The 12844-nt window shown below is 39.6% G+C and overlaps 1 protein-coding gene across 2 annotated transcripts in view; it reads left to right on the forward strand.

Moving 5' to 3' along the window:
- The first annotated feature begins 786 nt into the window (after positions 1-786).
- The window catches only part of LOC123769016 (carbohydrate sulfotransferase 3-like), a 243026-nt gene continuing 230968 nt past the window's right edge, over positions 787-12844 (forward strand). The window contains exons 1-2 of one of the 2 annotated variants that reach the window (XM_045759960.2): positions 787-1243; positions 4863-7295. In XM_045759960.2, coding sequence (XP_045615916.2) covers positions 1138-1243; positions 4863-5971 — 1215 coding nt within the window. In that variant the 5' untranslated portion in view covers positions 787-1137 and the 3' untranslated portion in view covers positions 5972-7295. Of the gene's footprint in view, positions 1244-4862; positions 7296-12844 lie in introns of those variants that run through there. The other variant, XM_069309201.1, reaches the window with a different exon arrangement.

A 12844-nucleotide genomic window follows, 5' to 3' on the forward strand; every position in this document is an offset into this window, starting at 1 on the left:
TCTTACCGTACTGGTCTGCCTCTTAGGCAATGTGCTTCTTCTCCTACTAGAGATCAGAGCGAGAGTATAGAACTCACTCCCTACTGAGTGTAAACTGGTTAGTACTGTTTTTTTGTCTGTCATGTTCAGTCAAAGGGAGGAGTCTGTGGGTGCTGTATTAATTTTGTTTAATGACTCGCTGTTCCTTTGAAATAAAATTCAGACTTTTCGAAAGACGACTTTCAGAAAGCAGTGTTTCACAACTTGTCAGCCTTGACATTCCTGTAGAGTATACGTCATCTTCGTGCTGAAGCCCTCACATAAACGTCCTGCAGCAAGCTTTAATACTTAAGGAATGAGATTCACGACAGATTTGCTGACCTTAAATTCTTCGACAAAGATTTCTAAAGTCTTTGAAACCCATTCTCCATCAATGTTAATAAGGTATTAACACTTCCATCAGCTTACAAAAAATGAGCATCAATCGACCCTATACATTGTGGATAGAGGGATAACTTCTTAGATCTTGTGGCTAGAGACTGTAGGTAGGATGTTTCCTGTAAAAAGGGTCACGAAGCGACCTATCACCACCTGAACACCTATACAATCCGTCGCCAGAATGAGGAAAGACATTAACGCATATCCTTCAGCGTAAACTTGTGTTTTAATTCTAATATGAGTTTTCTGCGAGATTGAAATTGGTGATCCGTGAAGGAGAAAGTGATTACGAGGAAATGGTTCAGTCACCGCGTTAGATACGGAAAACGAGTCACTATTGAGGGAGCGATAAGAGGACAGTACTAGAGGGTCCAGCAATGTCGCTATCGCAGCATATCAGTGTACGTAGGGAGGCAGAGGGAGAGAGAGAGAGACAGCGCGCTTGCTCCCGGGAGTCGAAAGGCAAAAGAAGATGGAAAAAACACCTTGTACACTTACCAAAACATCCAGAGAACTCTCATGCTAACTAACACACCTCTCGAACTCATTGCAAGTCTTCGCAAACTCCCGGAATCTTTTCGCGAGCTCTTGAAAGCCCTCTCGCGAAATTACACAACTCCCTCGTGATCACACTAGAATCCTCAACCCGCCAGATCCCCGTTCGCCAGCTCTCGCTAAATCCTTCGTTCCCACCTCTCCAGCGTCGCTACTCCGCCAGACATGGCTCTCAAGGTCAAGATTATTAAAGGATTCGTCGTGTTTGTAGTCATGATGATGGTGTTCTACCTCGCCCTCACCCTCCTGCTCACCTACAGCTACATCAGAGGTGAGGTAGCAACTAGGTCCACGTGTATGATAGCTGCGAGTTCCTTGTGTATAATAGGGTGTTTCTTGTGTATGATAGCAGCGAGGTCCTTGTGTATGATAGCAGCGAAATCCTTGTGTATGATAGCAGCGAGGTCCTTGTGTATGATAGCAGCGAAATCCTTGTGTATGATAGCAGTGAGTTCTTTATGTATGATAGCAGTGTGTTTTTTGTGCATGGCAGCAGCGAGGTCCTTGTGAATATTAGTGAGTTCCTTGTGTATGGTAGCGAGATTCCTGTGTATGATAGCGAGATTCCTGTGTATGATAGCAGCGATATCGCTGTTCACTAGCTCCTTCATCAGTGACAAGAGATCGGAAACAAATATATTGGTGTGCAGTGGTCTACGTCCTCGACTCACAATCGATTAACCCGGGGTTCAATCCCCGAGCAGAACTAAAAGGGTTGGGCACGTTTCCTTTCACCTGATGCATCCATTTACATAATAATAAATAGGAGTTAAGCATCTGTTGTGGGTGTCATCCTGAAAAGGGTCAGAAGTCGACCCTTTACCAAATTTCTTTTGCTATTTGCTATTGTGTTTTCTGGTGGAATTCCATTAAGGAAGAAGAGGCTGTATGTGTGTGAATCCAGGTCCTCAGTTGTTATTGGGTGTACTGGGCGAGGAAATTGCAGGAACGGTGCCCAATCGTCCTACCTTGTTCAGGGTTGACACCCGGGTTCTCTCAATTGCAAGGCGATTGAGCTAACCATTACGCTACAGCACAAAAAAATCTAGATTTGGGAATCGCCAGATATTATATATATATATATATATATATATATATATATATATATATATATATATATATATATATATATATATAATATATATAGAGAGGGGGGACCACCTCTGGTGCAATTATAGGGACCCACAGCCTCAGAGAAGGGAACACAGAGCATTCAGGGAAAAACTTGCCATTTAACTCTGAATACATAAGAGTGTTCGCTTCTCCTACCCCCCCCCTTTTTATGGTGTGTATATATATATATATATATATATATATATATATATATATATATATATATATATATATATATATATATATATATATATATATATATGTCTAATTCGTGCCTTTCGTTCCAGCCTGCAAGATTTCCTGTCCTCAGTTCCTTTATTTATTTCATCTGTGTCCAGAAGCAGCCCCAAAACTGCCTCAGGACCTCTGAAGTAATAAGGAGCTTTAGTTTCACATGCACTAAATATCTCGACATTGAATTCATTTGATTTTCAAGGGGTTAATAAACGAATTTTTAATTACTTGTTCATAAGTCAGTGCTTTTATTTTGTTGGTGTAACAAAATTTTGTTTTTGGTGTAATAAAACTCTTTGATTTATTGCATTCATTGCAGTTAATTCAAATTGGATACATTTTCTTGTTTATTTCTTTCTCTGTTAATGTCTATGTTGAATTAATTCATGTATGGGTAAATCGTTTCGGTCATCCAGTGATCAAATTTACTTGCCTTGAAGGTGGGTGTACTTAATGACCCATTGATTAATGTACGTGTGTGTGGGTGTGTGTGTGTGTGTGTGTGTGTGTGTGTGTGTGTGTGTGTGTGTGTGTGTGTGTGTGTGCGTGTGCGCAAATCTAAGCCATGAATGTGTGGTAATTTGTCAATAACACCGACTTTGCCTTATAATTAATACATTATAGAACCTGTTTCTTTTAAAAACTCAAAACGTATTTACATAAATTTATATATATAGGTGTATACTGGCATCAGGTTTTCATTCAGACATGTTTCATTGAATATGACTATATTCCGTGTTGATTATTTTCTTGTTTAGGGCTTCTATCCCTCTGACTATTGCTCCTACATCTTGGTTTAACTAGAAGATTTCACCAAAGGATTTGTTCAAGGATGACTAAAAGAACAATAAATTAATTTTATAATGTATTGTACTCATTATAATTTTACACAACGTTTCCAACATATAAAAACTATGCAGGCCGAAGGAATTATTGCTTCACTAGACGTTGAATCCCTATTTACCAACGTCCCAGTTGACACCACCATACAAATGGTCCTCGACAGAGTAAACAGAGACGATAGCACCCACAAATTAGACATACCTGAGCCACACCTGAAAAGTCTTCTCGGGGCATCAGCCCGCAACGTAACGAGTGATTGATTGAAAAAGATTAAGCCACCCAAAAGGTGACACGGACATGAATGGGTAAGTGAAGGGTCCGTGGAGCCATTACCAGTACCAGTAGCTGATACTGGTGATATGTGGATAAACTAGGTATTTCCGAACGAGGTATTCTGAAGGAGGAGTATACAGCCACCCCAGAATTCCACCATCAAATCCTAGACGGACAAATGAAACTCTTAAAGGACGAGGATCCTGAGGGTACCCAACTGCAGAGGTTGTTCTGGTCAGGTATAAAGCGTCGTCTTGCACATTGAACTGCAACCTGCGACCATGAAGACCATGAAGACCTGCGACCATGAAGACCATGAAGACCTGCGACCATGAAGACCATGAAGACCTGCGACCAGGAAGACCATGAAGACCTGCGACCATGAAGACCATGAAGACCTGCGACCATGAAGACCTGCGACCATGAAGACCATGAAGACCTGCGACCAGGAAGACCATGAAGACCTGCGACCAGGAAGACCATGAAGACCTGCGACCATGAAGACCTGCGACCAGGAAGACCATGAAGACCTGCGACCAGGAAGACCATGAAGACCTGCGACCAGGAAGACCATGAAGACCTGCGACCATGAAGACCTGCGACCATGAAGACCTGCGACCAGGAAGACCATGAAGACCTGCGACCAGGAAGACCATGAAGACCTGCGACCATGAAGACCTGTGACCATGAAGACCATGAAGACCTGCGACCATGAAGACCATGAAGACCTGCGACCATGAAGACCTGCGACCATGAAGACCTGAAGACCTGCGACTATGAAGACCTGAAGACCTGCGACCATGAAGACCTGCGACCATGAAGACCTGAAGACCTGCGACCATGAAGACCTGAAGACCTGCGACCATGAAGACCTGTGACCATGAAGACCTGTGACCATGAAGACCATGAAGACCATGAAGACCTGAAGACCTGCGACCATGAAGACCTGCAACCATGAAGATCACCAATCCTATGGTGGGTTTTATGAGGAGGAAGACGAACTATTTTATCGTTTCAGGGGACTTCGTTAACTGCCCTTATTACTAAGGTTTTCAGTGACTTGGTGGTTTTCTTGGTTTCCAAACGAGAAAATATTGTATTATGTTTGGATATAAATATATTTAGCGTGATAATTTAATATTCTTGAGTATTTCGTGGAACAGAACGTTTATTTTGGTATTATTTATTAATTTATTTATTTTGTTTAGTCACTATTAATTCGAATGTCTTCGGTCGTCAAAGGAAAGTGGTTCGAAACATCTTTACTTTACGGCGAAATTGAATTCTTCTCGCAACGAGTTGATGAGTTCATAGATATGAATATCTTGTAAGTTCGAAACGTTTCACGCCCCGGATACAATCTAAAATTCTTGATGTATTTGAATCTTTCGTGAAATAATATTTACTTAATTCAATTATATTTACAGAGAAGAGAATGAGTGTGTGGGAGGTGGTGAGCGCCTTGGGCGGAGACGGCTATGACCAGGAGCCTACAGTCGTAGACAAATTAGCTGAGGAAATCACCACTGACAAGGATCCTTCTCCTGCTGGAGGCGCTGCTGGACACCTCAACACAAATAATGCTTCGACGAAGCTCCAGAAAATTGAAGTTCCGGAGATGGGTCCCAATTTCACTCCTCCTGTTCTAGTGCTTCTATTGAGCTCTATGCCTCGAAGCGGCTCGACGTTGCTGACGGAAATCCTCTCTGTGGCAAACGAGTCTGTCGTGTTTTTCGAGCCGCTGTGGCCAGTGGAAAAGAGGAAATGTATCGAAGACGAGCAGTGCGTGGCGCAGTACCTGGCCGACGTCTTCACCTGCCACTATCGTCCCGACTTCGAGAAATGGCTGAAAACAAAGATTCTTTTCCTCAGCTACTTCAACCCAAACGCTAAGAACTGCACAAAAAATGAAGACAGGAAATCCATGGAGTCGTGTATCAGCTCCCTGAGCTTGAAAGGAGCGTGCTTGGCAGCGCCAATCAGAATCATCAAGGTCATTCGCGCTAGGTTATCATGGATGACCAACTTGCTATCAGATCCACTTTTAAACCTTAAAATAATTCACCTCACCAGGGACCCTCGTGGGTCTCTCAACTCCATTAATAGATTTAAAAATTGGAATAAAAATCCCCATGACCGATGCATAGGCTTACAAGAGGACATGAACGTGTATGACAAACTTCACAAGCAGTTTCCCTCAAAATTAATACAGATTAAGTACGAAGATCTAAGCATCCATCCGCATAGCATCATCGGAGAAATCTTACAATTCCTCTACGGCGATGCCACTTTGCCAGACAATATGGAAGATTATATCTCGTCTCATATGTCCAATCAGTCCGTCAACAATGTTATGAGCACTATTAAAAACAGCAATAAGCAATACGAAGCTTGGCGCTATAAGATCTCTGAGAAAGTCCTGAACAGTATTGAAACAGAGCCTACCTGTCTTGAGCCGATAAAACGAATGCGATACACACTATTTGGCTCTACGATCAATGCCAAAAATTCTAGTATTTCCTTGTTTCTATCCTGAGGCTGATTATCCCTTAAATCTTGCGCCTTTTCTTGGAAATAACCGAAAATTTTCATATCGAATGAAAGAAATGTTATCGGTTATAATATATATGACAACTCATTGTGCTTACTCCACCAGCAGTGTCAAAATGGACCCACATAGAGTGTCCAAACAGTAAAGACAGTGTCATTTATATCCTAAATCAGTGCCGGGTACTTTCGTACTGAGCAGCTTCAACAACTGATTTGATCAATTCAGTTGTTTTTGTCTGATATCTGGTGCCTCTGTTCTCTCTTTTAATAGAGCTTCAGAGTCCTACAAATAGAACTAATTATCCATCAATTACCATAAAGCATTTTGAATGACAGTTTGATACCAGTGATCTATTTATATATTTTTGTTTTATATTAGAACTTCATTCGCTACTTATGAAAATTGTGGCGCAGTGCCTCTGAGAACTTTTTAAGCACAGTTAACAAGGGGTGACTTAGCACCACAATACACTCTCCTGAAACTCTGGAGAGTACTTCGTCAGGGCCTAATTGGCCCTTGTTTGACTTTAGAGTTGTTTTAATTCATATCTAACTTCTCCCCTAATAAATATTTATTTATTTAAATTGTTTTATTAATTATAAATGTGTTAAATTTCTGGGAATTTTCAAGTTCTTCAGTAAAGACAGAGATGAAATCCTTTATTTAATCCCACCCTATTCTAATTATCCAGTTCTTCCTGTGGCTTTGATTTCTTACAGCTACCAACAGCAAAAAAAGGATTTGACTTAACATGTCAAGTACACTTTATGATCTATGTTTGCTTTCCCTAATTATTTATTATTAATTGCTAGTTTGACAATGTCTTTTGTAGATAATCTTCTCAGTCTTTAATCCATTAATATATTATTTTTTATTACCAATAATTAATCTCATTTTTATCCACTAAGGGTCATAATTTATCATTAGAAAGGTATGAGAGGTTGATGAGACTTAAATACATTTTGAGGTAATATTCACTACAGCAGAACTGGACGTCAAGTCACCATCTCCTTGAGTCATTCCTCATGAGGAATGACTCCTTATCTGTATCTAAGATTACCTAATCAACACGTCACACTCTGCCATAAGGTCCTATATCCAGCATTGCGAAGTTTCTGACAGTGTTTTCTCCTGGGCAATTTTTTCATGGCATGCCATATATGATTGTATCATTAGCACTTTTAAGAATCATACTCCCTATTCCGGTGTTATTTATTAGTAGAGCTTTGTATGATAATACTAAATTTGGACAATTAATTCCCTTTGGATGAAAGTGTAATTGGTGATTATTTGATAAAGATGACCTCCAGTTCTTGTCTGGTTTGTGTGTCCTGTATATATATATATATATATATATATATATATATATATATATATATATATATATATATATATATATATATATATATATATATATATATATATATATATTGGTGTATACTGGCAGCAGGTTTTCTTTTATACATGTCTCATTGAATATAAAATATTCTTGCAAGAATACTAGTTACAGGGATAGAAGCCCTCAACCAGAAGATAGTTAATACAGAATATGCTGTCATATTCAATGAGACATATATATATATATATATATATATATATATATATATATATATATATATATATATATATATATATATATATATATTATAGATATATTTTTCTGAAAGTCCTCCCTTTAACACTATCCAGGTTTGTTCTCACCTTTCACAATCTATTTCCCTCCCGTTCTTTCTTTCTTCTTCTCCTCTTTCCTTCCCCTCACCCCCCGTTCCGTTCCTTCCTTCCTTCGTCTTCTCCCATTCCCTCCCTGCTAGTGACGTGGCACACACACACAGTTATAATCAACCAACAGCGGGCATTATTTCCACCGCTTGTGACGTACACAATGGGAGCCCATTTTTCAGCGGCTCACTATCTTATCAGCAATACCTGGCCGATTCGACAGTATTTTGACAGGTCTGTAAGTCTGGGAACCCTCCTGATGTTGTGATGAACTTAATTGTTTGAATAAAACCTCACTAAAGGTTGGTAAGGCAGCCATGCTTCGTTGACCAGACCACACACTAGAAGTTGAAGAGACGACGACGTTTCGGTCCGTCCTGGACCATTCTCAAGTCGATTGTGCTATCGCAGCCATGGCTCGTTAGCCAATTATGGATAGAGTAGATAGATAGCATTTGCCAACGATGAGTCACAATAACGTGGCTGTAGAATGTGGATAATGACGAGATATAGCGAGTGAGGGAGATTAGTGTAAGGGGGTTACGTTACCAGGGATGAATTCATCCAGTGGAATGAGTTTGACAGTTGGCTTTGAGGCGTTCAAGTATTCTTTATGAGGGTTAGATGCAATGCAAGTTGTTACATCTGTCTTCCTTGCACACAACTTGTTTGTTGACGCGTTCACAGGTCAATAACAGACCCGTTTCCTGTTGCTTCAGAGGTCACCAGCGGTGGGCTTGGCAAATGTAGGGTAAGTTTTGCTCAAATTGAATTAATAACTAAGTGATTTATGAATTGGAAGGCCGTCTTGCAGTGATTGTTGGGTTATTATCCATAGTTAATGGATAGTATCCTTCAACGTGAGTGGTTATATCCTTCTCGTATCCACACCTGTAATAATTTTACCCTCTTATCCATGGTTAATACACACCAGTGGATACATCCTTCTCATATCCGTGGTTGATACACAGCAGGGGTCATATGAATTGGTTGATTCATATCCCTAATCATATCCTCATCATTTCCACGGTTGATCCATACCTTTGGTCATAACTTTCTCAGATTCTTGTTTGATCCATCCGAGATGATATCCTCCTCTTTTCCGTGGTTGATCCGTGATCATATCTTTCTCATATCAATAGGTGATCCGTCCCCTTGGTTATATCTTCATCATATCCATGGGGAGAATCATACCTTTTATTATATCCTCCACATATCCATGAGTTAATCCACAGCAGTGATTATATACTTTTCATATCCGTGAGTGATTCTCACCCCTTGGTCAAATCATCCTCATATCCATTGTCTCATTAAACGTTTAAATATATATATACAATGAAAAGGATTTGATAAAAAAACTTAAATGATATTAAAAAAAAATGATGATGAATGAAGTTAATGAAATATGTTTTAGAAAACGGTGGAAATACTCTAAAACGCATTTGTGTAGACAGTTAGTGGGAGTGAAATGTGAATATATTATGTAATAAACATATTACAACATAAATAATTATGGTTGGTTGGTTTAATACAGTAAAAAAGTTGATAACAATGAAGAAATTCGTAATATGAAAGGAGACTTATTGTTGGAGTTTATCGTATCACTCGATGAAGCTTTAGTAAATCCTCACCTGATAAAGGCCTTAAATGTGACTTGTTTTCAAATGGCGGGAACCTTTGGCACTTGTCAAAGGTCCCCCATTTGCCCTAATGATCTTTTCTAGTTGTATTTTAAACCCCAGCAAAGTTTTGGCCTTCACGGCTTCGGCGGGTAAGCGGTTCCACGGGTTTATAACCCTATGGGTGATAAAAAGTATCTCCTGTTTTCTCTCCTACATTGTGGCTTGTTGAGCTTGAACCCGTTGCTCCTCGTTCGTGTTACATCTGACCTTTTGAAGAAACTGTCCGGATCAACATCGTTCAAATTGTTTAGTATTTTGAAGCTTTCTATGAGATCCGCCCTGTCATAATAATAATAATAATAATAATAATAATAATAATAATAATTTTTATTTAGGTAAAGGTACATACATAAAGAGATTTTACAAAGTTTGTTGGCTCTATAGATAGAGCTAGTACATACAATGCCTAAAGCCACTATTACGCAAAGCGTTTCGGGCAGATTGCTTGGTCATGCTTGGTCTGTAGTGTTGTTAGCCCAGTGGCCCCTCAACCATCCACTTAAACCCTGGTATAATCGTCTTTTATGTCACTGCACAATGGTGAATGAATCACTTGTAATCTTACACACTGTGAGCTCGATGAATTCAATACACGACTGCTGATTTTCCAAGAGTCAAGGTACCTCTTTTTTTTTCTTTCCCCCAAACATATTTTTATAAACACTCGTTGGGACACCAGAGACCCACCCCCCTCTCCTGACCCCACATCAACCCCTCCCCTCCCCCCCCCCCACCTTCACTGTAGGAACCCCTCAGTACGCCGATATGAACCTCATTTCAGTTACGATGATGATTCCACATTGCCAATCATATTTGTGGATTGGTACTGTGTGATTGGCATATCTGATTCGTTTCTGTTGAGATTGTCCACCCTCGGCACTTCTCGCCACTCTTGCACCTTCCCAGGATATTCACTCAGCACCTTGTGAAGGCTAGGCTCGGGGAGGTCAGGATGTTACTAGGTAATGGCTCGGTAAACAACAGAGTCTCCTCCACGCGTCCGCCCGCTAGCTTATATAATTATATATGTATAAGTACTCAATACTAAGTAATCAGCGTGACGCACTCACCTAGATGACGTACTTGAGACAGGAAGTACAGGCTTCTTGTCTCGACAATGGGGATTAAGTAAGGTGAGAAATGCTTTACATTTACAGTAGAAACCCCCCAAATTATAGGTTTCTTTAACTTTAGAAGTCGATAGAGAAAACGAAATTTTTGTTTGGGCAACTAAGCTGCGGAAAGCCCACTTTCAATTGTACCTTCTTTTGAATACAAATGATTATTATTATTAGTAGTAATAGTATTATTATTATTATATGATATTATTATTACATATAAGATATTATTATCTCTTATTAGAAAAACCAATAAGAGATTGCTGAATGCGTTTTCGACCAGTCTAGGTCTTCCTCAGAACAAGATAGAATTGTTCTATCATTTATGGATATAAATGGGAATGGGAATAAGTACAGATGGCGATGTACCATGGGGGAGAAAACCTGTAAGATACATAGATAAATAGGCATACAGTTTCAGCGTTCCATGTTTAAGGTTGTCAGAGAATGTGTTAGATAAATTTTAAATTTTGCCCAGAGGGGCGAGTTTATTGGGCAGCGCCACTCAACTTGTGAGTGGTCATACCGCCATAGCAGCATGTACAACACTCCCCAATAGGAAGAAAACCCGCTGGGTTGTTCATCCTGTGGATGTTATTAGATCAATCTCTTGTTTAGCTTTCTTACAAGCTTACATAAAAGTTCTTAAGTCAGTTTCAACCTCATCTGTCCATTTTTTTTAACAGGCTTAGGTATACACAGCAATGTGCTGCTACCGTATTCTATATGAAAGATTACACAGTGTAGATAAGATATTAGCTATAAGTTCTTCTAATATTCCTCACAGGATGGTTAGTCATACATGGAATCAGGGGATTGTTGTTGTTATAGATTCAGCTACTCGGAACAAGTTCCAAGTAGCACGGGCTATGGTGAGCCGGTAGCTTACTTGGCACAGGAGCGGGACAAGTAGCACGGGCTATGGTGAGCCCGTAGTGGACTTACCTGGCACAGGAGCGGTGCTATGTGTTGTCAATGGAATCAGGGGAGAAAATACCAGCTTCAAATACAAAAACATATCTGACTAAGAGTCTGGTGAGAGCATAAAATGTAAGGCTGATGATCTATTAGCCTCCTACTGGCAAAATCTGGGTACAGCATAAGAATATCTTCCAATATGCCTGAGTGTATGAAGCAAATTACAGAGCTCAAAGTACCTCATACCATTTGGTATGAAGTCACTGATAACAGGGCAATCACAGATATAGTGTTGGAGAGTATGTCCCAGCTCTTGTTCACATAGTTTATAAATGGAATGTTCATCATTGGGGGATCATTATCTGCAGCCACCTGCCATAGATATCGATATCCCAGCCTAATTCTGGCAATTACAATGTCACACTGTCTAGTGGATGTTTTGTGCTGGCAGAATATTCTAATATGTTTCTCGGTTCTAAACATGCCATAGTTCTTTATACTTGTGCTTCCTGGCCTTTGTGTGTCAGTGACTGCTCTTCTGTCTTCCCTAATTTCCTGAAATATTGCGGCTTTTACAGCAGAGATTGGAATGTCCATATCCAATTCAATTTCAGGCTTATCGCATGCAGTTTTAGCTGCCTTTTCTGTGTCGTCCTGCAACCCGTTCTCGCAAATTTAATAAGTCAATATTGACTTATTAAATATGTGCATAGGTGACATACTTAACATAATAGATACCCTTAAAAGGATTCATAGAAAACACCGACCTTACCTAACCTACTTAGTATGTTAAGATAAGCATCTTATTGCTTCGTAATTACAATTATTACCTAACCTATAATAGGTATAGGTTAAGTAATATTTGTAATTACGAAGCAATAAGATGCTTATCTTAAGATACTAACAAGGTTAGGTAAGGTAGGTGTTTTCTATGAATCTTTTTAAGGGTATCTATTATGTTTAGCATATCACCTATGCACGTAGTTAATAAGTCAATATTGACTACGAATTTGCGAGAACGGGTTGCGTCCTGCTGGACAATATCTATGTGAGATGAACAAAATGTGAATCTATATGTGAATCCTCGTCACGGCCCTTGTGGATTTGTTCATTTGATGCATCACGCTATTTTGATTTCTGTGTGTAGTGTAGTGTAGTGTTATGTGAGATGGTATCCATACAAATGAGACTCTGAAACTCTTGCTCTTTGCATAAATAAAGTTGTTTATAATGGATGTTACAACATTCCTGGTGTCTATTTTACATGTTGGGTTTTTAAGGGCTTAAAGAGCTAACTTTGAATCACAGCAAATTACTCTACTGTTCTTCACTGCGTTAGTGGCAAGTTATAGTGCAGCTAATTTTACATGTATGGAGCTAAGTCAGTTATTCAGTCTCACACTTTTGGTCTGTGTGCA

The sequence above is a fragment of the Procambarus clarkii genome, chromosome 64, assembly GCF_040958095.1.
Source record: "Procambarus clarkii isolate CNS0578487 chromosome 64, FALCON_Pclarkii_2.0, whole genome shotgun sequence".
In the NCBI taxonomy this organism is placed as follows: Eukaryota; Metazoa; Arthropoda; class Malacostraca; order Decapoda; family Cambaridae; genus Procambarus; species Procambarus clarkii.